The sequence below is a fragment of the Pituophis catenifer genome, unplaced genomic scaffold (assembly GCF_029215685.1).
Source record: "Pituophis catenifer annectens isolate HBS135680 unplaced genomic scaffold, rPitCat1.0.hap2 SCAF_15, whole genome shotgun sequence".
Classification (NCBI taxonomy): Eukaryota; Metazoa; Chordata; class Lepidosauria; order Squamata; family Colubridae; genus Pituophis; species Pituophis catenifer.
Window position 1 is genome coordinate 3,472,457 of NW_027256895.1, and position 25,707 is coordinate 3,498,163.

The 25,707-nt window shown below is 45.2% G+C and overlaps 1 protein-coding gene across 2 annotated transcripts in view; it reads left to right on the forward strand.

The window, feature by feature from the left end:
* RABGGTA (Rab geranylgeranyltransferase subunit alpha) overlaps positions 1 to 25,707 on the forward strand; it is a 33,446-nt gene that overhangs the window by 1,079 nt on the left and 6,660 nt on the right. For both annotated transcript variants that reach the window (XM_070954004.1, XM_070954003.1), the window contains exons 2-12: positions 1,233 to 1,277; positions 1,383 to 1,493; positions 4,963 to 5,087; positions 5,184 to 5,371; positions 7,045 to 7,242; positions 15,969 to 16,052; positions 17,124 to 17,206; positions 17,295 to 17,396; positions 19,440 to 19,545; positions 19,656 to 19,707; positions 25,010 to 25,098. In XM_070954004.1, coding sequence (XP_070810105.1) covers positions 1,275 to 1,277; positions 1,383 to 1,493; positions 4,963 to 5,087; positions 5,184 to 5,371; positions 7,045 to 7,242; positions 15,969 to 16,052; positions 17,124 to 17,206; positions 17,295 to 17,396; positions 19,440 to 19,545; positions 19,656 to 19,707; positions 25,010 to 25,098 — 1,141 coding nt within the window. In that variant the 5' untranslated portion in view covers positions 1,233 to 1,274. The remainder of the gene's footprint in view (positions 1 to 1,232; positions 1,278 to 1,382; positions 1,494 to 4,962; positions 5,088 to 5,183; positions 5,372 to 7,044; positions 7,243 to 15,968; positions 16,053 to 17,123; positions 17,207 to 17,294; positions 17,397 to 19,439; positions 19,546 to 19,655; positions 19,708 to 25,009; positions 25,099 to 25,707) is intronic.

Consider the following 25,707-nt stretch of genomic DNA (forward strand, 5'->3'; position numbering starts at 1 on the left):
TTTGCATAAGATGGATGGATGGATGGATGGATGGATGGATGGATAGAAAGATAGATATACCTGGAACTCGTATTTTTAGAATAGTTTTTATAATATGTATTTATGGATGGATGGATGGATGGATGGATGGATGGATAGATAGATAGATCTGGAACTCGTATTTTTAGAATAGTTTTTATAATATGTATGTATGTATGTATGTATGTATGTATGTATGTATAGATGATAGATAGATAGATAGATAGATAGATAGATAGATAGATAGATAGATAGATAGATAGATCTGGAACTCGTATTTTTAGAATAGTTTTTATAATATGTTTGTATGGATGGATGGATGGATGAGTGGATGGATGGATGGATAGATAGATAGAAAGATAGATATACCTGGAACTCGTATTTTTAGAATAGTTTTTATAATATGGATGGATGGATGGATGGATGGATGGATGGATGGATGGATAGATAGATGATATACCTGGAACTCGTATTTTTAGAATAGTTTGTATAATATGTATGTATGTATGGATGGATAGATAGATGATATACCTGGAACTCGTATTTTTAGAATAGTTTGTATAATATGTATGTATGTATGTATGTATAGATACATACATACATACATACATACATACATACACACACACACACACACACACATTTATCTTAACATTTTACACATACATCATTCCAGTAACAATAATATTCTTTACTTGTATAGAATAGTATTCTTCCAGTTTCCAATTTATACCTTTATTGTCTAACCATCGATAAAACATGTTGAAAAAAAATCTATTCTGTATCTTCTTTATCCTTTAACGTTAACCTATCCATTTCCGCATCCTCGCACCATTTCTCACCAGGTTGTAAAACCAGGTTCCACCTTCCCTTTTGGCCCCTAACTATGTTTTTTAGCTCCGTCAAATTCTCTAGGCTTGGCGGGAAGATAAGACGGAGAGGAACTTGAGTCTCTGGGAAATTGAAAACTGGAAAATTATTCTTTTTTTTTTAAATTGTGTGGTTCGTTTTTAAACCTGATATTCCATCCGAAGGTCAAGACTACATTAAACGTCAAGTGGGTGGGTTGGATGAGATAACCTACGAGGTGCTTTCCAATTTTGTTAATCTATGTAATCTTTAGGACTCTAGTTCCCATCATCCTCAACTTGTCATCTGGATAGTTGAACTGCAAACATCACTGAGATTTCTCTTTCTCGTTTCGCATTTCCTAGGACGCGCGATTCATTCTTCGCCTCTCTCTTTGGTCGGTCAAGATGGTGAGTTTTCTGTCTGGTCCTTTGATGGATCCTTCTGGATGTTTCTCATGGCTTCCCCAAAGTCTCCCATCCTCAGCTCCCTCTCTTTGGTTTCCTCCTCACCAGCACGGAAGGCTGAAGGTGAAGACGACGGAAGAGCAAGCCGAAGCCAAACGTCTGGAACGGGAGAAGAAGCTCCAACAGTATGTGACAGTCACCAAGGCCATCTTTGAGAAGGTAAAAGATGTGAGGCTGGGACTCCCTCTTCTGCTCCTGGGTGAAAAAGATACTGGAAGATCTTGTTTTTGGTCAGGACACCTTGCCGTGTGGGACTTCGAAATCCTGGCCCTCACTTGGTTGAAGAACCCTTGGTGTTGGGATGGATGTCTGTCTGTCATCTCTCCATCCATCCACCCATCCATAGATCCACACAATGGATGGCTCATCGATGGAGGGAGGGAGACGATAGATAGATAGATAGATAGATAGATAGATAGATAGATAGATAGATAGAGGATGGATGGATGGATGGATGGATGGATGGATGGGAGAGAGAGAGAGAGAGATCGTAGATAGATGATAGCTGGGTAGGGGGGTATGTAGATAGGTAGACAGACAGACACAAACAGATATTAGGTAGGTAGGTTATATAGATGGTGGATAGCTAGATGGATGATGGGTGGGTGGATGGATGGATGGACGGATGGACAGACAGACAGACAGACAGAGAAAGTCAGATTTAGAGATGGATGGATGGATAGATGAGAGAGAGAGGTATTGTAGATAGATGATAGCTGGGTAGGTGGGTATGTACAGTAGATGATGGGTAAGTGGGTATGTAGATGATAGGTAGATATATAGATGATGGATAGCTAGATGGATGATGGGTGGATGGACAGACAGACAGTCAGATTTAGAGATGGATGGATAGATAGACAGACTGGGTGGGTGGGTGGATAGACAGAATGGCTGGATGGAGAGAGAGATGATAGATAGATAGATAGATAGATAGATAGATAGATAGATAGATAGATAGATAGATAGAGATGATGGATGGATAGAAGATAGACAGACAGACAGACAGACAGATAAATATATGGATGGATGGTTGGACAGACAGAATGGATGGATGGATGGATGGATGGATGGATGGATAGACAGACAGATAGACAGACAGACTGACTGACTATGGATGGATGGATGGATGGATGGATGGATAGATAGATAGATAGATAGATAGATAGATAGAATAAAAGGACAAACAGATATGATGGACGGATATGACAAATAGATGGATGCGACAGATAGATAGATAGATAGATAGATAGATAGATAGATAGATAGATAGACAGATAGACAGACAGACTGACTGACTGACTGACTGACTATGGATGGATGGATGGATAGATAGAAAGAAAGAAAGAAAGATGGATGGATGGATAGATAGATAGAATAAAAGGACAAACAGATATGATGGACGGATATGATAAATAGATGGATGCGATGGATAGATAGCACTGCCCCAGATTTGTTAGCGAATTGTCATTTGGAGGCCACACAATTTTTTTGCCATTCTCGGGGGGGGGGGGGGGGAAAGCCCGAAGACCGTTGTGAAAGAGCCCTGGGAGAGCTTTTAAGGGGCCTAAAGTTGGCACGCCCAAACCTCCATCTTTCACCTCCGTCACCCCAAGAAAGTTCCAGAAAAAAAAAAAGGTCAGCGTGCCTTCCGAAGCCCTTGGAGGTATTCTTTTTTTTTTTTTTTTTTTAAAGATGAATTGTTTCAAAAGACCCAAAACAATGGCGTTGGCCCCGAATGGACTCAGATCGAGTAACCAGATCCGCATGACCTGCCAAAAAGTTTTGGCAACGATTCGTACAATGCAATCGGATTGTGGCTCCGGGTTTGTTTTTTTTTCCCACTGCTAGTGTTTTGGGTACAGGGAGAATGCATTGTGCGGTCCTGCGAAATTTACCTGTTCATTACCTCTTCAATTGAATTTGACCAGGAATATAAGATTGGGATTGTTTATAATTGCGGCCAATTCCTTCTTTCCTTGCTTCCTCCCCTCTCTCTCTCTCTCTCTCTCTCTCTCTGTTTCTGTCCATCTTTACTTCTTTCCTTCCTTCTCTCCTTTTTTCTTCCTCTTTCCCTCCCTGTCTCCTTCCTCCCTCCCTCTTCTTCACCTCCCTTCCTTCCTATACCTACCTACCTACTTACTTTCCTTCCTGCCTACCTCCCTTCTTTCTCCTCCCTCCCTCCCTGTATCCTTCCTTCCTTCCTTCCTTCTTCCCTCCCTCCTTTTCTACCTCCCACCTTGTCTCCTTTCCCTTCCTTCCTTTCTTCCTTCCTCCCATATTCCTCCCTCCCTCCCTCCTTCCTTCCTTCCTGTCTGATCCTTCCTTCCTCCCCCCTCCCTCCCTCCCTCCTTTTCTACCTTCCCCTCCCTCCTTTTCTACCTTCCTCCCTCCCACCCTGTCTCCTTCCCCTTCCTTCCTTTTTCCTCCTTTCCTTCCTTCTTTCCTTTTTCCTCTTTTCCTTCCTTCTTTCCTTTTTCCTCCTTTCCTTCCTTGCCATCCTTATTTAATTAATTAATTAATTAATTAATTAATTAATTAATTAATTTGTATACCGCCCTTCTCCCAGAAGGGACTCAGGGCGGTGAACAACCAAAATTAAAAAACATACAAATACTAAAGTTAAGATAATTAAAAAGAATTAAATCATTGGCTTCCCAATTTAAAACCCCCAAGTCCATAAAATTTAAAATCCCAATTAAGAGCCATGTAGGCTAGGACGGCTTGGTGGAATAAATAAGTCTTCAGGGCCTTACGGAAGGTCCGGAGGTCCGGGATCAGTCGTATTCCAGGAGGCAGCTCGTTCCACAGGGCGGGTCCCCTCCTTTCTTCCCTTCCTTCCTTTCTTTTTCCTCCTTTCCTTCCCTTCTTTCCTTCCTTCCTTCCTTTTTCCTCCTTTCCTTCCTTTCCATCTTCCCTCCTTCCCTCCTTCCTTTTTCCTTCTTTCCTTCCTTCCTTTTTCCTCCTTTCCTTCCTTCCTCCCTGATTCATTCCTCCCTCCCTCTTTCCTTCCTTCCTGTCTGATCCTACCTTCCTCCCTCCCACCTTGTCTCCTTCCCCTTCCTTTTTCCTCCTTTCCTTCCTTCCTTTTTCCTACTTTCCTTCCCTTCTTTCCTTCCTTCCTTCCTTTTTCCTCCTTTCCTTCCTTTCCATCTTCCCTTCCTCCATTCCTTCTTTCCTTCCTTTTTCCTCCTTCCCTTCCTTTTTTCCTCCTTCCCTTCTTTCCTTCCTTCCTCCCTGATTCCTTCCTCCCTCCCTCTTTCCTTCCTTCCTGTCTGATCCTACCTTCCTCCCTCCCATCTTGTCTCCTTCCCCTTCCTTTTTCCTCCTTTCCTTCCTTCCTTCCTTTTTCCTCCTTTCCTTCCTTCCCATCCTCCCTTCTTCCCTTCCTTCCTTCCTTTTTCCTCCTTTCCTTCCTTCCCATCTTCCCTTCCTCCATTCCTTCTTTCCTTCCTTTTTCCTCCTTCCCTTCCTTTTTTCCTCCTTTCCTTCCTTCCTGTTCAACTCCACTTATCTTAACACAGTTAAGGGGACCCCATTCCCCCCACAACTTCCTTACTGGGTGTGTGAGGGGGAGAGATGGGGAGCGAAGGGGAGTTTGGGACGCCGCCATCTTAACTCTCTCCTTCAGAGGAAACTGGGACAGCTGGACAAGGAAGGGCTGGAGCTGAGCAACAAAGTCCTTGGTGCCAATCCAGATTTCGCCACCCTCTGGAACTTCCGGCGAGAGACCTTCCTGCACCTGGAGAAGGAGGAGTGAGTAAGGGGTGGGTGGGTGTTTGTCTGTGAAGAGGAGACGGGGGGGGGTCTCCCCGTGGGGTCCACATGTCCACCCCTTCCATCTCCTGCCAGGAGCCCAGAAGAGATGCAAGCCTTGTGCAAGGCCGAGCTCGCCTTCCTGGAGTGCTGCTTGAGGGTGAACCCCAAATCCTACGGCACGTGGCATCATCGCTGCTGGGTAATGGAGCACATGCCCGAACCGGACTGGGCCCGGGAACTGGAGCTGTGCGGCAAGTTTTTGGAGATCGACGAGCGAAATTGTGCGTAGTTCCTTCCTTTCTCTTGCAATGCCACCTTGACTAACAAGATAACAGAACCAAGGTGGTCCTCGGCTTACGGCCACAAGGGAGACCCCCGCGTTTCCGTTGCTAAGCGAGACGCTCGTTCAGGGAACTTTGCCCCCATTTTACGACCTCTCCGGCCGATGTTGTGATGTGTATCGTCATACTTGTTCAGATTCTGGCCTCCCCTGTGGGCTTTGCTTGTCAGAAGGTCGCAAAAGGGGGGGTCATGTGACGCTGTGACCCCGGGACGCTGCGACCGTCGTAAATAGGAGTCGGTGGCCAAGCATCTGGAGTTTGATCATGTGACCGTGGGGATGTTGCAACGGTCGTAAGTGTGAAAAGTGGTCATAAGTCACTTTTTTCAGTCCCGTTGTAACTTCGAACGGTGCCCAAACAAACTTGTAAGTCGAGGACTACCTTTTGAGGACAACCTTTTGAGCTCGGACAGCCATTTGTCTGAAATGGTCTAGGGTTTCCTGCCTGAGCAGGGGTTGGACTAGAAGACCTCTAAGATCCCTTCCAACTCTGTTATTCTATTCTAACATGTTGACCTGGCCTGCTTTATCTAGCCACAGTTAGCTGAAAGCATCCGGTTACCGTTCAGACAAACATTATCCTCACACAAACGCATCAGGTGTTCAGTTACCCTCTTTCTTTCTTTCTTTCTTTCTTTCTTTCTTTCTTTCTTTCTTTCTTTCTTTTTTCTTTCGTCCTCCCTCCCTCCTTTCTTCCTTTCCTTCCTTCCTTCCTTCCATCCATCCCTCTATCTTATATATCTTTCTTTTTCCTTCCTTTCTTCCTTCTCCCTCCCTTTCTTCGTCTCCCTTTCCCTTCTTTCTTTCTTTCTTTCTTTTTCTTTCTTCCTCCCTCCTTTCTTCCTTTCCTTCCATCCATCCATCCATATATATATCTTTCTTTTTCCTTCCTTCCTTCCTTTTCCTTCCTTCCTTCTCCCTCCCTTTCTTCATCTCCCTTTCCCTTCCTTCCTTCCTTCTTTTTTCTTCCTCCCTCCTTCTTTCCTTCCTTTCCTTCCTTCCTTCCATCCATCTATCTATCTATCCATCTATCTTATCTATCTTCCTTTCTTCCTTCCTTCCTTCCTTCTTCCTTCCTTCCATCCATCCATCCATATATATCTTTCTTTTTCCTCCCTTCCTTCCTTCCTTCTTCCCTTCCTTTTCCTTCCTTCCTTCCTTCTCCCTCCCTTTCTTCATCTCCCTTTTCCTTCCTTCCTTCCTTCTTTCTTTCTTTCTTTCTTTCTTTCTTTCTTTCTTTCTTTCTTTCTTTCTTTCTTTCTTTCTTTCTCAAACTTAGATAGCTGTTCTTCTGTCTATGACTCTGGGCAGCTTATGAACAATTTTAGCCAATTAATGCTAAACGTTTTCCTGTCTTTCATGGAGACCTCAGGAACTGGAATTCAGCATGTCTAAGGAAGGCTAACCTACGAGATCAATAAAGGCCCTATTTCTCAAACATGGCGACTTTTAAGTCGTGCGGAATTCTCCCAGAATTCTTTGCTGGCTGGGGAATTCTGGGAGATGGAGTCCGCCCATCTTAAAGTCGCCATGTTTGAAGAGACAGACGATGGAGAGAAGGAGGGTCGGTGGGCCAATTTAAGATTCCACCCTTCTCTGTGGTGCCCCCTTCAGTTCATTGCTGGGACTACCGGCGTTTCGTGGTGCAGCGGTCCAAGGTGCTACCCGAGGACGAGTTGGCCTTCAGCGACAGCCTCATCACCCGGAATTTCTCCAATTATTCTTCCTGGCATTATCGCAGCCTCCTCCTCCCGCAGCTGTACCCCGATCCCCAGCAACAAGGCCGGATCACGGAGGAAATCCTTCTGAAAGGTGGGAATCGGGAATGGATGGGTTGGGGGGAGAGGCATTGAGAGGGGACCCCTAACCCTCCCTTATAAGAGATTCAGAGATTTCCACCGGTGGAAAGGGGGCTGTGCTCCCCAGGAGGAGAAATAATACAATACTGCATTACCATGGGCTGGGCAAAATGCTCTCCGGATGGTTGAAAGGTGGGAAAAAAATGGATTTCAGTTTTATTCGGCTGGGGAATTCTGGGAGTTCAAGTCTATAGGTGTTGGACAGACAAGATGGATGGATGGGGTATGTAAGTAGATAGATACAAACAATTAGATAATAGACGATAGAGATAAACTATTAGATTATAGATGATACTATAGAGAGAGAGAGAGGGAGGGAGAAACAATTAGTTTATAGATGGATGGACGGATGGATGGATTATAGACAGATGACAGATACTTAAAATTAGATGGATGGATAGGTAGGTAGATACAAACATTTATCAATTGTCAAAAAGAGGGCTGTGAAAATATCTACAGACCCCTCACATCCTGGACATAAACTGTTTCAACTCCTACCCTCAAAACGACGCTATAGAGCACTGCAGACCAGAACAACTAGCTAGACACGAGGACAGTTTTTTCCCAAACGCCATCACTCTGCTAAACAAATAATTCCCTCAACACTGTCAAACTATTCACTAAGTCTGCACTACTATTAATCTTCTCATCGTTCCCATCACCCGTCTCCTCCCACTTAAGACAGTATGACTGTAACCTTGTTGCTGGTATCCTTAAGATTTATATCGATATTGTTTCCTGATTGCTTATTTGTACCCTGTGACTATCATTAAGTGTGGCACCTTACGATTCTTGACGAATATATTTTATTTTTTCTTTTATGTACACTGAGAGCATTGGCACCAAGACAAATTCCTTGTGTGTCCAATCACACTTGGCCAATGAAGAAGAAAGAATTCTATGGGTGACAGAAAATTGATGAATAGAATAAGAATAACTTTATTTTCACTTTGAATGTACACTAATAGGCATACATTAAAATGAAGTTTCGTTGGATCCAGCTTTCAAAGGGTCATCACTTCCACTATATATAGATATGACAAGATAGGTAGGTAGGTAGGTAGGTAGGTAGGTAGGTAGGTAGGTAGATGATAGATAGATAAGTATGTACCTGTATGTATGTATGTATGTATGTATGTTTTCTGAGGTTTTCGCGGGTATTTGTATGTAGGTCTTTGGTTATTCGGGTTTTCTCCCGCGTAAAATTGGAAGTCTCTTGGCAACATTTCGACGAAGTCTCATTCGTCATCTTCAGGCTGGTGTTTTCGGCTTCGTGCTTCTAGGAGCAATGTGAGATCGCAGCTGTTTCTTCCTTTTAACTGCTAGTGGGGGTGTGAACTGATGTATGTATGTATGTATATACCCACATATATGACACAGATAATAGATGAGAGAGAGAGAGAGAGATAAGATTTTAGATAATAGAAAAGAATAGAATAGAATTCTTTATTGGCCAAGTGCGATTGGACACCCAAGGAATTTGTCTTGGTGCATAAGATCTCGGTGTACATAAAAGAAAAGATACGTTCATCAAGAATCATAAGGTACAACACTTAATGATAGTCATAGGATACAAATAAGCAATCAGGAAACAATATCAATATAAATCGTAAGGATACCAGCAACAAAGTTACAGTCATACAGTCGTAAGTGGAAGGAGACGGGTGGTGGGAACGATGAGAAGATTAAATAGTAATGCAGACTTAGTGAATAGTTTGACAGTGTTGAGGGAATTATTTGTTTAGCAGAGTGATGGCGTTCGGGGGAAAAACTGTCCTCGTGTCTAGCTAGTTGTTCTGGCGTGCAGTCCTCTATAGCGTCGTTTTGAGGGTGGGAGTTGAAACAGTTTATGTCCAGGGTGTAAGGGGTCTGTAGATATTTTCACAGAACCTCTTTTTGACTCGTGCAGTATACAGGTCCTCCATGGAAGGCAGGTTGGTAGCAATTGTTTTTTCTGCAGTTCTAAGCAGGGTGGATAAAAATCAATGATTTTTTTTAAAAAAATCAAAAAATTCAGATTTTTTTGATTTAAATCAGATTTTTTTTTATTTTTATCAAATTCATTTTAATAAAATGCTTTTGGAGTAAAAAATCTATTGTAAGATAGTTTTCTATTTAAGATACATTAATAATTTAGTTTATTCAGCATGAAATGGAGCTTAGTTATGTAGCATGAGGCTGTATATTCTGCAATATTGGGACTCTCGGTGAGTCAACAGCAGGTCACAGGAGGAGCCGCTGAGGGACAGAGATGGCAGTTGCTCTTTAAAAATTATGATTTAAATCGAGTTGATTTAAATCAAGCCTTTTTACTAGTGATTTAAATCGTGATTTAAATCAACTTGATTTAAATCAAATCCACCCTGGTTCTGATTATCCTCTGAAGTCTGTGTCTGTCTTGTTGGGTTGCAGAACCAAACCAGACAGTTATAGAGGTGCAGATGACAGACTCAATAATTCCTCTGTAGAACTGGATCAGCAGCTCCTTGGGCAATTTTTACAGAATTAAATTCTGTATTAAATACAGAATTAAATTCTGTATTAAATACAGAATTAGATCTAGAAAGAGGGAGAGAGAAACAATTAGATAGTCTATAGATAATACAGAATTACAGATGGGTGGGTGGATGATAGGTAGGCAGGCAGGCAGGCAGACACAGACAATTAGATAGATAAAGTTGAACTCCAAAGATTTTAAATGGCCCATCCATTTTCCCTCTGCTCGCTGCTTGCTGCTTCTCCTCAAAAAGGCGAACAAATCGTATTTCTTAACTGCTGTTCTCCTCTCTCTCGATCATCACCTCACCTCATTTTTGCTGCTTTTTTTTATTTATTTATTTATTTATTGTGATTTATATGCTGCCTTTCTCCCTAGGGACTCAAGGCGGCTTACAAAATGACAACTTCAATACAAATCACAATACAATACCAAATTAAAATCAGTAACCCAATTAAAAAACGATTTAAAATCGTTTTTGCCCTTTCTTTCTTTCTTTCTTTCTTTCTTTCTTTCTTTCTTTCTTTCTTTCCTTCCTTCCTTCCTTCCTTCCTTCCTTCCTTCCTTCCTTCCTTCTTTCTTTCTTTCCTTCCTTCCTTCCTTCGTTCCTTCTTTCTTTCCTTCCTTCCTTCTCTCTTTCTTTCCTTCCTTCTTTCTTTCCTTCCTTCCTTCTTTCTTTCTCTTTCTTTCCTTCCTTCCTTCATTCCTTCTTTCTTTCCTTCCTTCCTTCTCTCTTTCTTTCCTTCTTTCCTTCCTTCTTTCTCTTTCTTTCCTTCCTTCCTTCCTTTGTTCCTTCTTTCTTTCCTTTCTTCCTTCCTTCCTTCTTTCTCTTTCTTTCCTTCCTTCCTTCCTTTCTTTCTTTCCTTCCTTCTTTCTTTCCTTCTTTCCTTCCTTCCTTCCTTCCTTCTTTCTTTCTTTCCTTCCTTCTTTCTTTCTCTTTCTTTCCTTCCTTCCTTCCTTTGTTCCTTCTTTCTTTCCTTTCTTCCTTCCTTCTTTCTTTCTCTTTCTTTCTTTCCTTCCTTCCTTCTTTCTTTCTTTTCTTCCTTCCTTCCTTTGTTCCTTCTTTCTTTCCTTCCTTCTTTCTTTCCTTCTTTCTTTCTTTCTTTCTTTTTCAAATTTTGAGTTCTCTGGAAGCCATATGTGGTTGAAGGCTCCATGCCAGCCGTGATTGCCGAACCCTCCCAAAAAAGCAGCCAATCTTAATCACGATTCCCAGCTTTTGCATGGCTGCGCCGTTCCCTCCCTTCTTCCTCTTCATCCGAAGAAACCCAAACTTTTATTTATTTATTTTTTCTCTTCGTGACGGTGCACACACCCACCCCTCCTCCGTTTAATTGTGCCATAAATCATCTTCTCGGACAGATTCTTTTCTCCCGTTTAGTTTTGAGTGATTTAATCAGATGTTCCTTTTTGAATGAAGGGAGGAGTGGGAAAAAAATCAGTTTTTCTTTTAAATGTCTGGCAAACAACTCTGGGAAGGGAATTTTCCCCTCATTGTTGCCCTCACAAATCATTTCTGGGAAGTGAAACGCATAGCTGAAATTCAGGAGTTTTTTTTTTTCTCAAAAGTGTTTTTCAGGGAGGAGATAACTCCTGATTTTCTATGCCGGTGACCCCAGATTCAGCCTTCACAAAGGCTATTTTAACCTGCATGTTTTCCTCACAACATGCGATACAGGTTGTCCTCGATTTATGACCACAATCGAGACCGGAATTGCCACTCGTAAGCTAGGTGGTTAAGTGGGTTATACCTGATTTTGTGAGGGTTGATTTTTTTATTTTTTATTTTTTTTTGCTATGGGTGTGAAGGGAATCGCTGCGGTTGTTAAGTGAATAATGTGGTCGTTAAACGAATCTGCCTTCCCTGATGGGCTTGGCTTGTCGGAAGCCAGCCGGGAAGGTCGCAAAAGGGGGAAATCACGTAACCCCGGGACATTGCGACCGTCATAAATACATGCCGGTTATCAAGCCCCCAAATTTTGAGCATGTGACTGTTAGGTTGCTGTGACGGTCGTAAGTGGAAGGACTGGTCATAAATTGCTTTTTTCAGTGCTTTTGTAAATTTGAATGGTGACTGAATGAATGATCGTAAATCAACCTGTAGGGTTTTTTTTTTCCTTCCTTCCTTCTCTTCCTTCTTTTTCTTCTCTTAATTTCTCCTTTCTTTTTTTTTTCTTTTTTCTTCCTTCCTTCCTTCTCTTCTCATCTCATCTCTTCTCTCCTCTTCCTTTTCTTAACTTTTCCTGTCTTTTTTCTTTCCTTCCTCACTTTCCTTCTTTTTCTTCTCTTAACTTCCTTCTTTCCTCTCCTCCCCTTCTCTCCCTTCTTTTTCTTCTTTTTTCCTTCCTTCCTCTTCTTTCTTTTTTCCTTCCTTCCTCTTCTTTTCCTCTTCCTTTCTCTTTTCTTCCTTCTCTTTTCTCTTCTTCTCTTAACTTCTTCCTCTTTCTTTTTTCCTTCCTTACTTCCTCTCCTCTCTCCCTTTTCTTTTCTTTCCTTTTTTCCTTCTTTCCTTTCTCTTCTGTCCTTTTCTTAACCTTTTCCTTTTTTTTTCTTCCTTCTCTTCTCTATTCTCTTCTTCTCTTCTTCCTCTTTCTTTTTTCCTTCCTTCCTCTCCTCTTCTCTCTCCCTTTTCTTCTCTTTCCTTTCTTTTTTCCTTCCTTCCTCTCCTCTTCTCTCTCCCTTTTCTTCTCTTTCCTTTCTTTTTTCCTTCCTTCCTTCCTTCTTTCCTTTCTCTTCTCTCCTTTCCTTAACCCTTTCTTTTCTTTTTTCTTCCTTCTCTCTTCTTCTCTTAACTTCTTCCTCTTTTTTCCTTCCTTCCTCTCCTCTTCTCTCTCCCTTTCTTTTTCTTCTTTCTCTTCTCTCTTCTCTTCTTCTCTTAACTTCTTCCTTCCTTCCTTCCCCTCTTTTTCCTTTCTTCCATTCCTTTTCCTTTCCTTTCTTTTTTCTTCCCTTTCTCTTCTCTCCTTTTCTTAACCTTTTCCTTTCTTTTTTCTTCCTTCTCTTCTCTATTCTCTTCTTCTCTTAACTTCTTCCTCTTTTTTCCCTTCCTTCCTCTCCTCTTCTCTCTCCCTTTCTTTTTTCTTCCTTCTCTTCTCTCTTCTCTTCTTCTCTTAACTTCTTCCTCTTTTTTTCCTTCCTTCCTCTCCTCTTCTCTCTCCCTTTCTTTTTTTTTCTTCCTTCTCTCTTCTCTTCTTCTCTTAACTTTTTCCTTCCTTCCCCTCTTCTTCCTTTCTTCCATTCCTTTTCCTGTCCTACCAATTTGAAACCCTCTCCTGCCTCAAAGACGGATGGAGGGAGGCCCCTTGCCAGTAGGAGCCCAGTCCAATGGATGAAAGTGGAGCTCTGGTTCTCCTCTTAGCCAACCCACGCTCGAAAAAATAATAATAATAAAGTTTGCAGAAGATTAAATAAACAGAGGATAAGCTTTACTCCTCTTCCTCCTTTGGAGGAGAACACTAAAAGGCAATTAATCATAACCCTTTTCAGAGAAAGTGATGATTTCCATGACAAGGTTCCCTTTTAACCTTCTCCTCCTCCTCCTTTTTTTCATTCCCCTTTTCAGCCCCTTTCGAAATAAGCAAAGGAACACAAACCGGAGCGAGCCACACCTGCCTGATCTTGGCTTGGTCACGATCGAAAAATGTTGAGTGGTTTCTGTTTGGAAAAGCCACGATAGCAACCCGTCTTGGTGCCAACCTTGGCATCAATGGCATTGCACACAAGGCTGCCAATATTTTTATTCCCCCCCCCACCCCCCGGAACATTTTTATCTGTCCGTTGTTGTTGGTCTGGGGTGCTGCTTTCGTTACAGGCGAGGAAAAAGGGATGCTCAGCTCAGGACAATCCACGAGGAAAACGAGAAAAAAAAAAATCGGTGTCCGCCACCCATTCGCCGCAGCCCGTTTGCCGCCGATCACCGCGAACGGGCGGCGATAGGCCGCAGCAGCGATCCCTGCCACCTAGAACAGCTGATTGGCGCTGCACCAATCCCTCTCTCCCCTTCCCCTCACCGCAATATTCACTCTATAAGACGCACAGACATTTCCACCCACTTTAGGGAGAGGGAGTGCGTCTTATAGTCTGACAAGTACTGTAATCAAGGAGAGAAGCAATGTAGGACTAAGGAGACATTTCCTGATGGTGAGCACAATTACTCAGTGGAACGACTTGCCACCAGAAGTTGTAAGTGCTCTAACACTGGAGGCTTTTAAGAAGAAATTGGACAACTGTTTGTCTGAAATGGCATAGGATCTCCTGCTTGAGCAGGGGGCTGGACTAGAAGACCTCCAGGGTCCCTTCCAGCTGGGTTATTCTGTTAAATAAAATTAAGGTTCATCTCTCTCTCTCTCTCCTTTCCGGAGGGTGAATTCCTCCTGCAGTTCAGTCTGGACCAGGATGGCTTAAAAGTCAGCTGCCATACAGGCAGTCCTCAATTCATGACCAAAATTGGAGAAAACTGGAAAATTGGTTGTTAAGCGGAACAGTCATATTTGCGACCTTCCCTGCTTCCCCACTGGCTGAGAGGATCACAAATGACGATCATGTGACACCCAAGAGACACTGCAACCGCCATAAATACAGGCGCAGTTGCGAGCATCCAAATCATGATCCCAGGATTGCGATGGTCGTAAATGCGAAGACCCGGTCGTTAAGTCACTTTTTTCAGGGCCGGAAGTTGCTAGGACTACTTCCAATGGGGCATTTTGGATGTGTAACCTTAAATGGATGCCTCTTCTTGTATTTAAGCATAAATATCAGCTCTTTCTTGGCAGTTGCCGAGGGTTCCAATTCCTATTCTGATCCTGGTTTTTTATTATTATTATTACTATTACTATTATTATTATTATTATTATTATTAGTTAATCTTTAGTGAGATTCACAGCCTTTGAGGCTGGTTAATCGCTCAGCAGCTCGAGTCCTAACCAAGGACCTAGGAACTGTTAAGGTATCGTCGGAGGATGTAAGCTGTTCCGAGTAAGGTGGTTTTTTGTAGAGTCAAAATGTTCAAGTCCGGTAAATTTAGAATTTCTAAATAGCGGGGTAGCCCTTTGGGTATTGCTCCAAGGGCTCCAATTGCAATCGGGACAACACACGATTTCTTTTTCCACAGTCGCTCAACTTCAATTTGTAAGTCCCGGTACTTTGTGATTTTTTTCTTGCTGCTTATCTTCAATCCGTGCATCACCAGGTATTGCAATGTCAATGAGCCATACTTTTTTCTTTTCAACTATTGTTATGTCAGGTGTGTTGTGGACCAAGTGCCTGTCAGTCTGAATCCTGACGTCCCACAAGATCTTGAGTTTCTCATTCTCTAAAACTTTCTCAACCTGATGTTCCCAGTGGTTTTTGCTGTACTCAAATCCAAACTTCTGGCACAATTTCCAGTGAATGATCTTAGCAACACGGTCATGGCGTTGTAGGTAGGCAGTTTGTGAAATTTTGCTGCACCCACTGATCAGGTGGTCGACTGTCTCATCTTTCTCATTGCAGAGGCGGCATTTGCTGTTGGTGGTAACATGTTGAATTTTTGCCTTCATGCAGTTTGTGGCTAGGGCTTGTTCTTGAGCTGCCAAAATAAAGCTTTCAGTTTCTTTTTTCAGTACTCCTGATCTTAACCAGTTCCAAGTTAGTTTCTGGTCAGCTTTGCCTTCAATACTTTTCAAGTATTGGCAATGCAGAGTTTTGCTTTTCCAATTTTCAGCTCGCTGCTCAATTACTTCTAATTACTTCTAATTACTAATTATTATTATTATTATTTATTTATTTATTATTATTAGATTTATACGCTGCCCATCTCATTGTCAAGCAGCTCTGGGCAGCTTAAATCATCATAAAGGCGCAATATAACCGAGCCTGTAGTACAGTGGACTAAAGCACTGTTATTAACAACTGCTGCTTGCAATTACTGCAAGTTCAAATCTCACCAGGCTCAAGGTTGACTCAGCCTTCCATCCTTTCTAAGGTAGGTGAAATGAGGACCCAGTTTGTGGGGGCAATAAGCTGACTTTGTATAAATATACAAAAGTATGAAGGCTATTGCTTAACGCATTGTAAGCCGCCCTGAGTCTCCGGAGAAGGGCGGCATATAAATTAAAGCAAAAAAATAAAAATGAAAAATGAAACCGTGGAAAATATTTAGGAATAAGAATAAAGAACATTTTACCCAATCTTCTCTCTTCCAGAGCTGGAACTGGTGCAAAACGCTTTCTTCACGGACCCCAACGATCAGAGTGCTTGGTTCTACCACCGTTGGCTTCTGGGTAGAGGTAGGAGCCAAGCAGCCATCTTGTTTTCAGGGAAATTCGGTTTAAGGGAGATTCTGGGGAGGGGGTTGTTTTCCGGCTTCTCCAGAATAGGAAGGGGGCAAGATGGAGGATTTATCGCGAGATAAATGAAGATTGCCCCCTCAGAATCGTCTGTTGAGGGATATTAGAGGCTGGGAGACTGAGTTGGTGGGGTCCTTGGTGGTCTCTGAGCTTGGTGGTTTCCTTGGAGACATCTCATGACCCAACTAGGTAACATTATCAGTGTAGCGTTACCTATAAGCACTGATGATGTTACCTAGTTGGCTAATGAAATGCCTGCAAGAAAACCACCAAGCGCAGAGACTACCAAGGACCCTACAGATCTCCTCCTTCCTCATCATTCCCCCCCCCCAAAAAAAAACACTGCCTTCTAGTACTGATGATGTTTCCTAGCTGGGTCATGAAACGTCTGAAAGAAAACCACCAAGCTCAGAGAGCACCAAGGACCCCACAGCCCTTTTCCTCCTCCTCCTCCTCCTCCTCCCCCATCATACCAGAAACCCCATGGAGATTCTCAGTCATCCAGGTCATGGTTGTCCCAAAGGTGCTTTTTCAAAATAAACCCCCAAGTGGCTTCAAGAATTCTCAGAGGGAGTACTAACGACCAGATGACTGCAAAGGAATATAAATCCTTCCCTCCTCCGCCATTCAGCCAGAACTGAAGAAGCTTCTTGGATGAGAAGCGAAATGTCTTCAAGGGAAAAAAAAAAAAGTCCAGTTGCCTCTTGAAAAAGCGCCTTTCGGACCCATTCCCTTTTAGCGCTTTTGATGTTCCTCAGTTGGGTCACGAAACGCCTGCAATTAAATCACCCGCAGTTCAACCCTGACCTTCGAATATTCCGTTTTATTGACGTTCTCCGGAATTAAGAGACCTTTGCAGGCCTGGGGAATCTCAACTTTCGGAATTCCCCAACGGTTAAAAATCCTGGGAGATAAACTCCACCCATCTGGAGCACGCTTCCTGTACGGGAGGCGTTTAACAAAACCCATCTTCCACTCCCCTGTCTGGATGCCTTTGTTTCCCACTCTTAGGTGATCCGGAGCCAACCATTCGCTGCGTCTACGTCAACAGGGAAAACACCTCCCTGGCGGTGGCCTTCTCTCATCCTGTGGCGGTGAGTTCCAGAGGCTCTCGAGGAAAAAAAATAAAGATTTTCAGAAGCCCGCCGGCCGCGGTGACCGTTTCCTTCTCTCCGTCTTTAGGTGGCTCCGGCGTCGCATGACCTGATCGTGTTCGGAGACGAGTCCCCGCTGGTGGTCCGTTGGCGTACGCCGGATAGGAAAAATAAACCCGGATATATGTGGGTATCTTTTGAGACTCGGTTGGCCGAGGATGAGCCATTGATGGATTTATGGGGGAGCAGAGAAACAAATGGGGGTGCTCTTTAGTTAATGTTTGCATAAAATATCCAGCCTCCCTTTAAAAGTAAATCTATGCAAGTAGTCCTTGACTTAAAACCATTTGTTTAGCGACTGTTCGAAGTTACAGCGACACTGAGAAAAGTGACTTACGGCCGTTTTTCACACTTAACGACCACTTGCAGTAACCTCAGGGGTCAAATTATTCTCCAAAGCACCAGAAGGCAAGACAAGAAACAACGGTTGGAAACTAATCTGGGAGAGAAGCAGCCTAGAATTAAGGAGAAACTTCCTAAGAGTGAGGACAGTTAACCAGTGGAACAGCTTGCCACCAGAAATTGTGGATGCTCCAACACTGGAGGCTTTTAAGAAGAAACTAGAGAGCCACTTATCAGAAATAGTATAGCTTCTGATTGAGCAGGAGGGGTGGGCTAGAAGACCTCCAAGGTCCCTTCCAGGTCTGTTCTATTCACAGTTATGTGTTCAAATTGGGAGACTTAGCAACGGGTTCACATTTATGATGGTCGTACTGTCCCCGGGGGATCACGCGATCCCCCTTTTGCGACTTTCTGATGAGCCAAGTCAACGGGGAAAGCCACTGAACAGCCGTGTCCCTATCTTAACGGCAGTGACTTGCTTAACAACGGTAGCAAAGAAGGTCGTAAAATGAGACACTTTAACAACTGGTGTTGCTAAGCCGTAGGGATTTCGGGCTCGGTTGTGGTCGTAAGATGAGGACTTGCTGCCAACGCAATGCACACTGTCGGCCTGTGGGGTTTACACTCAAGGGTTGTTGTGTGTCTTGCGGAAATCCAGGAATTTTTAATTTGCCTGTTAACCCAAGGAGAACAGAGTGGATTTAATTACTCTCCGGAGACCAGATTAAGAGAGATCCATTTTAGGAAGAGAGACGGAAGGTCGAAAGAAGAAAAGAGTTGGGAAAAGATTAAATCAGATTCTTAGGCCGTGTTTGTAAACCTGAGGGATGGACTACAACTCCCAGAATTCCCCAGCCAGCCATGCTGGCTGGGGAATTCTGGGAGTTGGAGTCCATCCATCTTAAAATGGCGAAGGTTGAAAAAATATCACTTTAGGAGTTTCCTAAAATGGAAAAGAAAAATTCCCACAGAGTCTGTTTAGCAAGATTCCTGCCGAGGAATGTGTAGGATCCAAGGAATTCCAACAATGGCGATTTAATTACTATTTAGAACCCCTATATGGTGTAATTTAGCCTATTTCACGTTTCCAACGAACAAGAGGCAGCTGTTTTATTTGAATTTTCAAGCTGGCTTATTTACAGGCTAAGCATATCCCTAAAGTTGTTAAGTGAATCAGGCGGTCATTAAGCGAATCCGGCTTGACTTTGCTTTGTGGAAATGTCTCCCATGGCAATCAGGCAACTCTGGGCTCCTACAACGGTCACTAAACAGGACAGTTGTTAAGAGGGAGGCTTGCCCCCCCATTTTACGACCTTTCTTGCCACGGTTGTTAAGCGAAACGCTGCCGGTTGTTCAGTGAATCTGGTTTCTTCCTCGTTGGAAGGTCGCAAAAGGAGGAATCGCGTGACACACACACACACACACACACACACACATCCCAGGGAACACTGCAACCGTCGTAAATACAAGTCATTTGCCAAGCGTCTGAATTTTGGATCACGTGACCCCAAGGATGCCACAGCGGTCGTAAGTGTGGGGAAAAAACCCCATCCCAATAAGTCACTTGCTTTTATCTGCCATTGAGACTTCGACTGGTCACTAAATGAGCTGACGTAAGTCGAGGACTGCCTGAATAAGAAACGGGAACACAACGGTCGTAAGTGTGGGGAAAAAACCCCATCCCAATAAGTCACTTGCTTTTATCTGCCATTGGGACTTTGACTGGTCACTAAATGAGCTGACGTAAGTCGAGGACTTCCTGAATACAAAACGGGAATTCCAGAATTCTGGTTGGTTTGGTTTTTATCCTTAAATCCGGCCACTTTTCCAGCTGTGTGACCTGCCAACCTCTGCCCTCAACGACCACTGGCCTCAACACACTTTTCGCGTCCTCTGGGCTGAAGGACACGTGCAGAAGGAATGCGTCCTCTTCAAAGGTGATGCGACCGCACCCCCTGTCCCGTCCCGTCCCCCCCAATTTTCCTGCGTCCGCAGCCGGACCCCTGACCTTCCCCCCCCCCCCATTCTCTCTCTCTTCCCCTCCCAGGCCACAAGGACTGCTGGAACCAGGATTCGGTGACGGAGGAACAGGTGTTCAGGTAAGGGAGACGGCCAAAATCTCGGGATGGGGGGGGGGGGTGTCTTGGGCTAGGTTCACACAACACCTATAATGGAGAAGCGACTTGGGGGGGTTTCGGCCAAAGATGCAGTTCATCGGATGGAGCATCAAGGAAGGGAGGCGAATGATTGACAAAAGGAAAGCCGATTGGTGTCTCGGCAAATATGGCTAGGGAATTCTGGGAGTTGAAGTCTGCCCAATGCTGGCTAAGGAATTCTGGGAATTGAAGTCCACCCAATGCTGGTTGGAGAATTCTGGGAGTTGAAGTCCACTCAATGCTGGCTGGGGAATTCTGGGAGTTGAAGTCCAAATGCTGGCTAAGGAATTCTGGGAGTTGAAGTCCAAATGCTGGCTAAGGAATTCTGGGAGTTGAAGTCCAAATGCTCGCTAGGGAATTCTGGGAGTTGAAATCCACCCAATGCTGGCTAAGGAATTCTAGGAGTTGAAGTCCAAATGCTGGCTGGGGAATTCTGGGAGTTGAAGTCCAAATGCTGGCTGGGGAATTCCGGGAGTTAAAGTCCAAATGCTGGCTAAGGAATTCTGGGAATTGAAGTCCACCCAATGCTGGTTGGAGAATTCTGGGAGTTGAAGTCCACTCAATGCTGGCTGGGGAATTCTGGGAGTTGAAGTCCAAATGCTGGCTAAGGAATTCTGGGAGTTGAAGTCCAAATGCTGGCTAAGGAATTCTGGGAGTTGAAGTCCAAATGCTCGCTAGGGAATTCTGGGAGTTGAAATCCACCCAATGCTGGCTAAGGAATTCTAGGAGTTGAAGTCCAAATGCTGGCTGGGGAATTCTGGGAGTTGAAGTCCAAATGCTGGCTGGGGAATTCTGGGAGTTGAAGTCCAAATGCTGGCTGGGGAATTCTGGGAGTTGAAGTCCAAATGCTGGCTGGGGAATTCCGGGAGTTAAAGTCCAAATGCTGGCTAAGGAATTCTGGGAATTGAAGTCCACCCAATGCTCGCTAGGGAATTCTGGGAGTTGAAGTCCAAATGCTCACTAGGGAATTCTGGGAGTTGAAGTCCAAATGCTGGCTGGGGAATTCTGGGAGTTGAAGTCCAAATGCTGGCTGGGGAATTCTGGGAGTTAAAGTCCAAATGCTGGCTAAGGAATTCTGGGAGTTGAAGTCCACCCAATGCTCGCTAGGGAATTCTGGGAGTTGAAATCCACCAAATGCTGATTAAGGAATTCTGGGAGTTGAAGTCCAAATGCTGGTTGGAGAATTCTGGGAGTTGAAGTCCAAATGCTGGCTAGGGAATTCTGGGAATTGAAGTCCAAATGTTGGCTGGGGAATTCTGGGAGTTGAAGTCCAAATGCTGGCTGGGGAATTCTGGGAGTTGAAGTCCACCCAATGCTGTTTGGAGAACCATGGGAGTTGAAGTCCACCCAATGCTCGCTAGGGAACTCTGGGAGTTGTAGTCCACCCACCTCAAAGTTGCTGCGTTGTGAGAAACACCGCTTTAGGATACAAATCCTCTCAATGCCGATTTGACTCCCCGGTTTTACTTGATGGAGAAAAGAGGCAGGTTAATCTCTACTTAGCACCTCAGACGCTCCTGTGGGGAAGACAGGTAGCTAATCCCCGTGTAACAAGCCTCAGTCACCGCAGCAAATCTTGGCAACGCACAAGAGCAAAGAGAGAAAGCGCGAGAGGCCCGTCCTTCAAGAGCGCGACTCAAACACGTTGTGCAACAACCTACACATCCATCGGTTGACCTTACGGGTAGTCCTCGACTTACGACCACGACGGAGCCCCCAAATTTCTGTGGTTGAGGGAGACCGTTGTTAAACGGGTTTTTGACCCATTTTACGACTTTTCTTGCCACCGTTGTTAAGTGGACCGCTGCAGTCGTTAAGTGAGTCACACGGTTGTTAAGTGAATCCGGCTTCCCCTTGCTCGTCGGAAGGTCGCCAGAGGGGATCGCATGACACCCCCCGCCCCCGGGACGTTGCGACCGTCGTAAATATGAGTCCGTGACCAATTGCCTGAATTTTGAACCCGTGACACCCTGGGGAGCCTGCAACGCTTGTAAGTGTGAAAAACGGTCATAAGTCACGTTTTTCTGTGCCGTCGTAACTGGGGATGGTCGCTAAGCGAACTGTTGTAAGTCAAGGACTACCTGTATATCTCGTATTTCAAGTAAGAGCATAACGTGGCCGATGGAGCGCTGCTTTCTCCATTCTGCCCAAACTCACAGCTCCCTGCCAGGTTTTTAGCAATAGGAAAGGGAGGAAGGAGAGAAGGAAGGGAAGGAAAATGGAAAAGAGGAAAGGAAAGAGCATGGGGAGAGGGAAGGAAGGGAGAAAAGGAAGGAAGGAAGGAAAAAAGGAAACAGGAAGGAAGGCGCATGGGGAGGGAGGGAAGGAAAGGGGGGAAGGAAGGAAAGAGGGAAGGAAGGAAATAAAGGCAGGAAAGAGAAAAGAAGGAAAGCATGGAGAGGAAGGTAAGGGATAAAGGAAGAAAGGAAGGGGAAAAGGAAAGGAAGGAAGGGAGAAAGGAAGGAAAGGAAAAGGCAGGAAGGAAGGAGCATGGGGAGGAAGGGAAGAAAGAGGAAAAAGGAAAGAAAGGAAAGAGGAAGGAAGGGAGAAAGGAAGAAAAGAGCATGGGTAGGGAGGGAAGGAAGAAAGAAAGGAAAGGAAGGAAAGAAAGAAGGAAGGAGCATGGGGAGGGAGGGAAGGAAGGGGAAAAGGAAAGAAAGGGAAAAAAGGCAGGAAAGAGGAAGGAAGGGGGAAAGGAAGGAAAGAATGGAAAGGGAAGGAAGGAAGGGAGAAAGGAAAGGCGGCAGGAAGGAAGGAACATGGGAGGGAAGGAAGGGGAAAAGGAAAGAAAGGGAAAAAGGAAAGGAAGGGAGTGAGAAAGGAAGGAAAGAATGGAAAGGGAAGGAAGGGAGAAAGGAAAGGTGGCAGGAAGGAAAGAGAATGGGGGAGGGAAGGAAGGGGAAAAAGGAAGGAAGAAAGGAAGGACAGAGGAAGGCATGGGGAGGGTGGGAAGGGAGAAAGGAAGGAGGAAAGGGAAGGAAAGGAAGGAGCATGGGGAGGGAGGGATGGAAGGAAGGGGAAAAAGGAAGGAAAGAAAAAAAGCAGGAAAGCAAGGAAAAGAAAAGGAAGGAAATCATGGGGAGGGAGGGAAGGAAGAAAGGAAGGGGAAAAGGGAAAGCAAAGGAAGGAGCATGGGGAGGGCGGGAAGGAAGGGGAAAAAGGAAGGAAAACGGATAGAGCAAGGAAAGAAAGGAAGGAGCATGGGGAGGGAGGGAAGGAAGGAAGGGAGAAGAAGAAGAAAGGAAGGGGAAAATGGCAGGAAAGAGGAAAGAAGAAAAACGATCCGGTTTTCTCCCATCATCGCCCCCTTCTCCACCCATCCACCTCGCTTCCCTTTTCCGTTCTCGGGGCCTCCAGAGCCCGTTCTCAGGGCCCCAGGGCGGACCGAGATCTTGCCGTGAGCTGCCCAAAGGGGAAACCGAGTCAGCCGGAGGTGATTTATGGGCCAGCCCAGTTTTACGGGCACGCGTCAGCCGAGGAAACGCTGAGCCCTGTCTGACTCACCGGAGGAAAACCGATCCACCAGGGTTAACAGGTTGGGAGATGCGCTCACCGCGTCGCGGTGCCTGATGTCAGTGGGGGAAGGAGAGAGGGTCAACCAGTTCGGATTAGGGGTCCTTCCCCCCCCAGCAATGTTGCACTGAATAACGGGGGGGGGGCATAGGCAGGGGCATTGTTGCAGGCCAGCTCAGTGGTTCAAAATGGGAGGGGGGTCTGGCAGGGGGGGGGAGTGTTTCTCCCCCTCGGCAACCTTGAGATGGGTGGACTACGACTCCCAGAATTCCCCCCAGCCAGCCTGTTTCAAGGCCCAGAATCCCCCCTGAGGGGTGGGCTCCAATTGAAGCTTTTTTCTCTCTCTCTGTTGGTTTTCTGCGAATCGCAAGGATGCGTTGGGTGATTTTTGCAGGGTCTTTCAGAAGGGGATTTATTTGTTTTATTACCTGTTTAATTGCCTTCTGATCAGCCGTTGGGTGAACGAGGGGGAAGAGGGGGGGGTTCGTAATGGCTGCCCCTTCCTTCTTCTTTCCTTCTTCCTCCCTCTTCCTTCCTTTCTCTCATTCCCATCTCCTTCTTCTTTCTTTCCTTCTTCCTCCCTTTCTCTCATTCCTATCTGTTCCTTCCTTCCATCCTTCGTTCTTCCTTCCTCCCTCCCTCCCTTCCTTCCTCTCATTCCCATCTCCTTCTTCTTTCTTTCCTTCTTCCTCCCTTTCTCTCATTCCTATCTGTTCCTTCTTTCCATCCTTCGTTCTTCCTTCCTCCCTCCCTCCCTTCCTTCCTCTCATTCCCATCTCCTCCTTCTTTCTTTCCTTCTTCCTCCCTTTCTCTCATTCCTATCTGTTCCTTCCGTCCGTCCTTCGTTCTTCCTCCTCCCTTCGTTCCTCCTTCCATCCGTCTTTCCTTGTCATCGTTCCCATCTCCTTCCCTCCTTTATTCTTTCTCCTTCCTCCCTCCCTCTCTTCCTCCCTTTCTTTCATTCCCATCTGTTTCTTCCATCCTTTCTTCTTCCCCCTCCCTCCTCCTCTCTTCTTTCTTTCCTTCCTTCCTTCTCTCCTCCCTCTCAATCCATCTCCTTCCTCCTCTCTCCCGTTCTTTTTCCTCCTTTTCATCTTTCCATCCTTCCCTTTCTTCCTCTCATTCCCATCTCCTCCCTCCCTTCATTTTTCTTCCTCCCTCCCTTTCCTTTCTTCCATCTTCCCTTCCTTCTTTTCTCCCTCCCTCCCTCCCTTTCTCTTATTCCCATCTGTTCCTTCCATCCTTCCTCCTCCCTTCTTTCCTTCCTCTCATTCCCATCTCTTTCTTCTTTCCTTCTTCCTCCTCCCTCCCTTTCTCTCATTCCCATCTGTTCCATCCTTCCTTCTTCCTCCTCCCTACCTTCTTCCTTCCTTCTTTCCTTCCTCTCATTCCTATCTGTTCCTTCCTTTCTTCCATCCTTCCTTCTTCCTCCTCCCTCCCTCCTTTTCTCTCATTCCCATCTGTTCCTTTCTTCCATCCATCCATCCTTCCTCCTCCTTCCCTCCCTCCTCCCTCCCTTCTTTCCTCTCATTCCCATCTCCTCCCTCCCTCCCTTCATTTTTCCTCCTCCCTCCTTTCCTTCCTTCTATCTTCCCTTCCTTCCTTTCTCCCTCCCTTCTTCCTTTCTCCCTCCCTCCTTCTTTCCTTCTCTCCCTCTCCTTCCTCCCTTCCCTGTGGCCAAACACCTGCTTTCGCTCCCTTCCTGACCCGCTGCCTCCTCTTCCTGCCCCAGGTGCGATCTCTCCATCGAGAAGTCAACGGTGCTGCAGTCGGAGCTGGAATCTTGCAAGGAGCTGCAGGCCTTGGAGCCGGAGAACAAGTGTAGGTTCGGGATCTCCTTTGCTCCCACAAAACTCGGGTGGATCCCGAGAAGAGACCTCAGTAGCGGCCTCAAATGTTTTTTCCTAAGTTACTAGTCCTCAAGACTGTACTGGCAGTCTGTAGAACCTGTCTAGAAGGTCACAAGAGCTGGCCCCGGGGACCCCCCTCCCAGTCTTAATAAACATCCTTCAGGACTAGCAACTTGAAAGATACAGGTACTCCTCGACTTACAGCCATTCATATGACAACCATTCTTGTTAAAATGACTCACCACCAGTCCTCGCACTTACAACCGTCACAACATCCCGGCGGTCTCCCCGTTAAAATTTGAGTGCGTTATTTATGACAATCGCAGCTCCCCGGAGTCACGTGACTGCCATTCGAGACCTTCCCAGCCAGTTTCCGACAAAGCAAAGTCGGGGGGGTGGGTGGGGAAGCCGGATTCGTTTAACGACCGTGTGATTCACTTAACGACGTCGGGGACTCACGAGGCAAAAAAAGGTGGCAAAGCCAAGCGCGGCTCAAATAACCACTGCCTTCCTTTCCGTAACAATGGCAATCCTGTTCCCAGTGGCCGCCGTAAGTCGAGGACTACCGATAAAACAGATG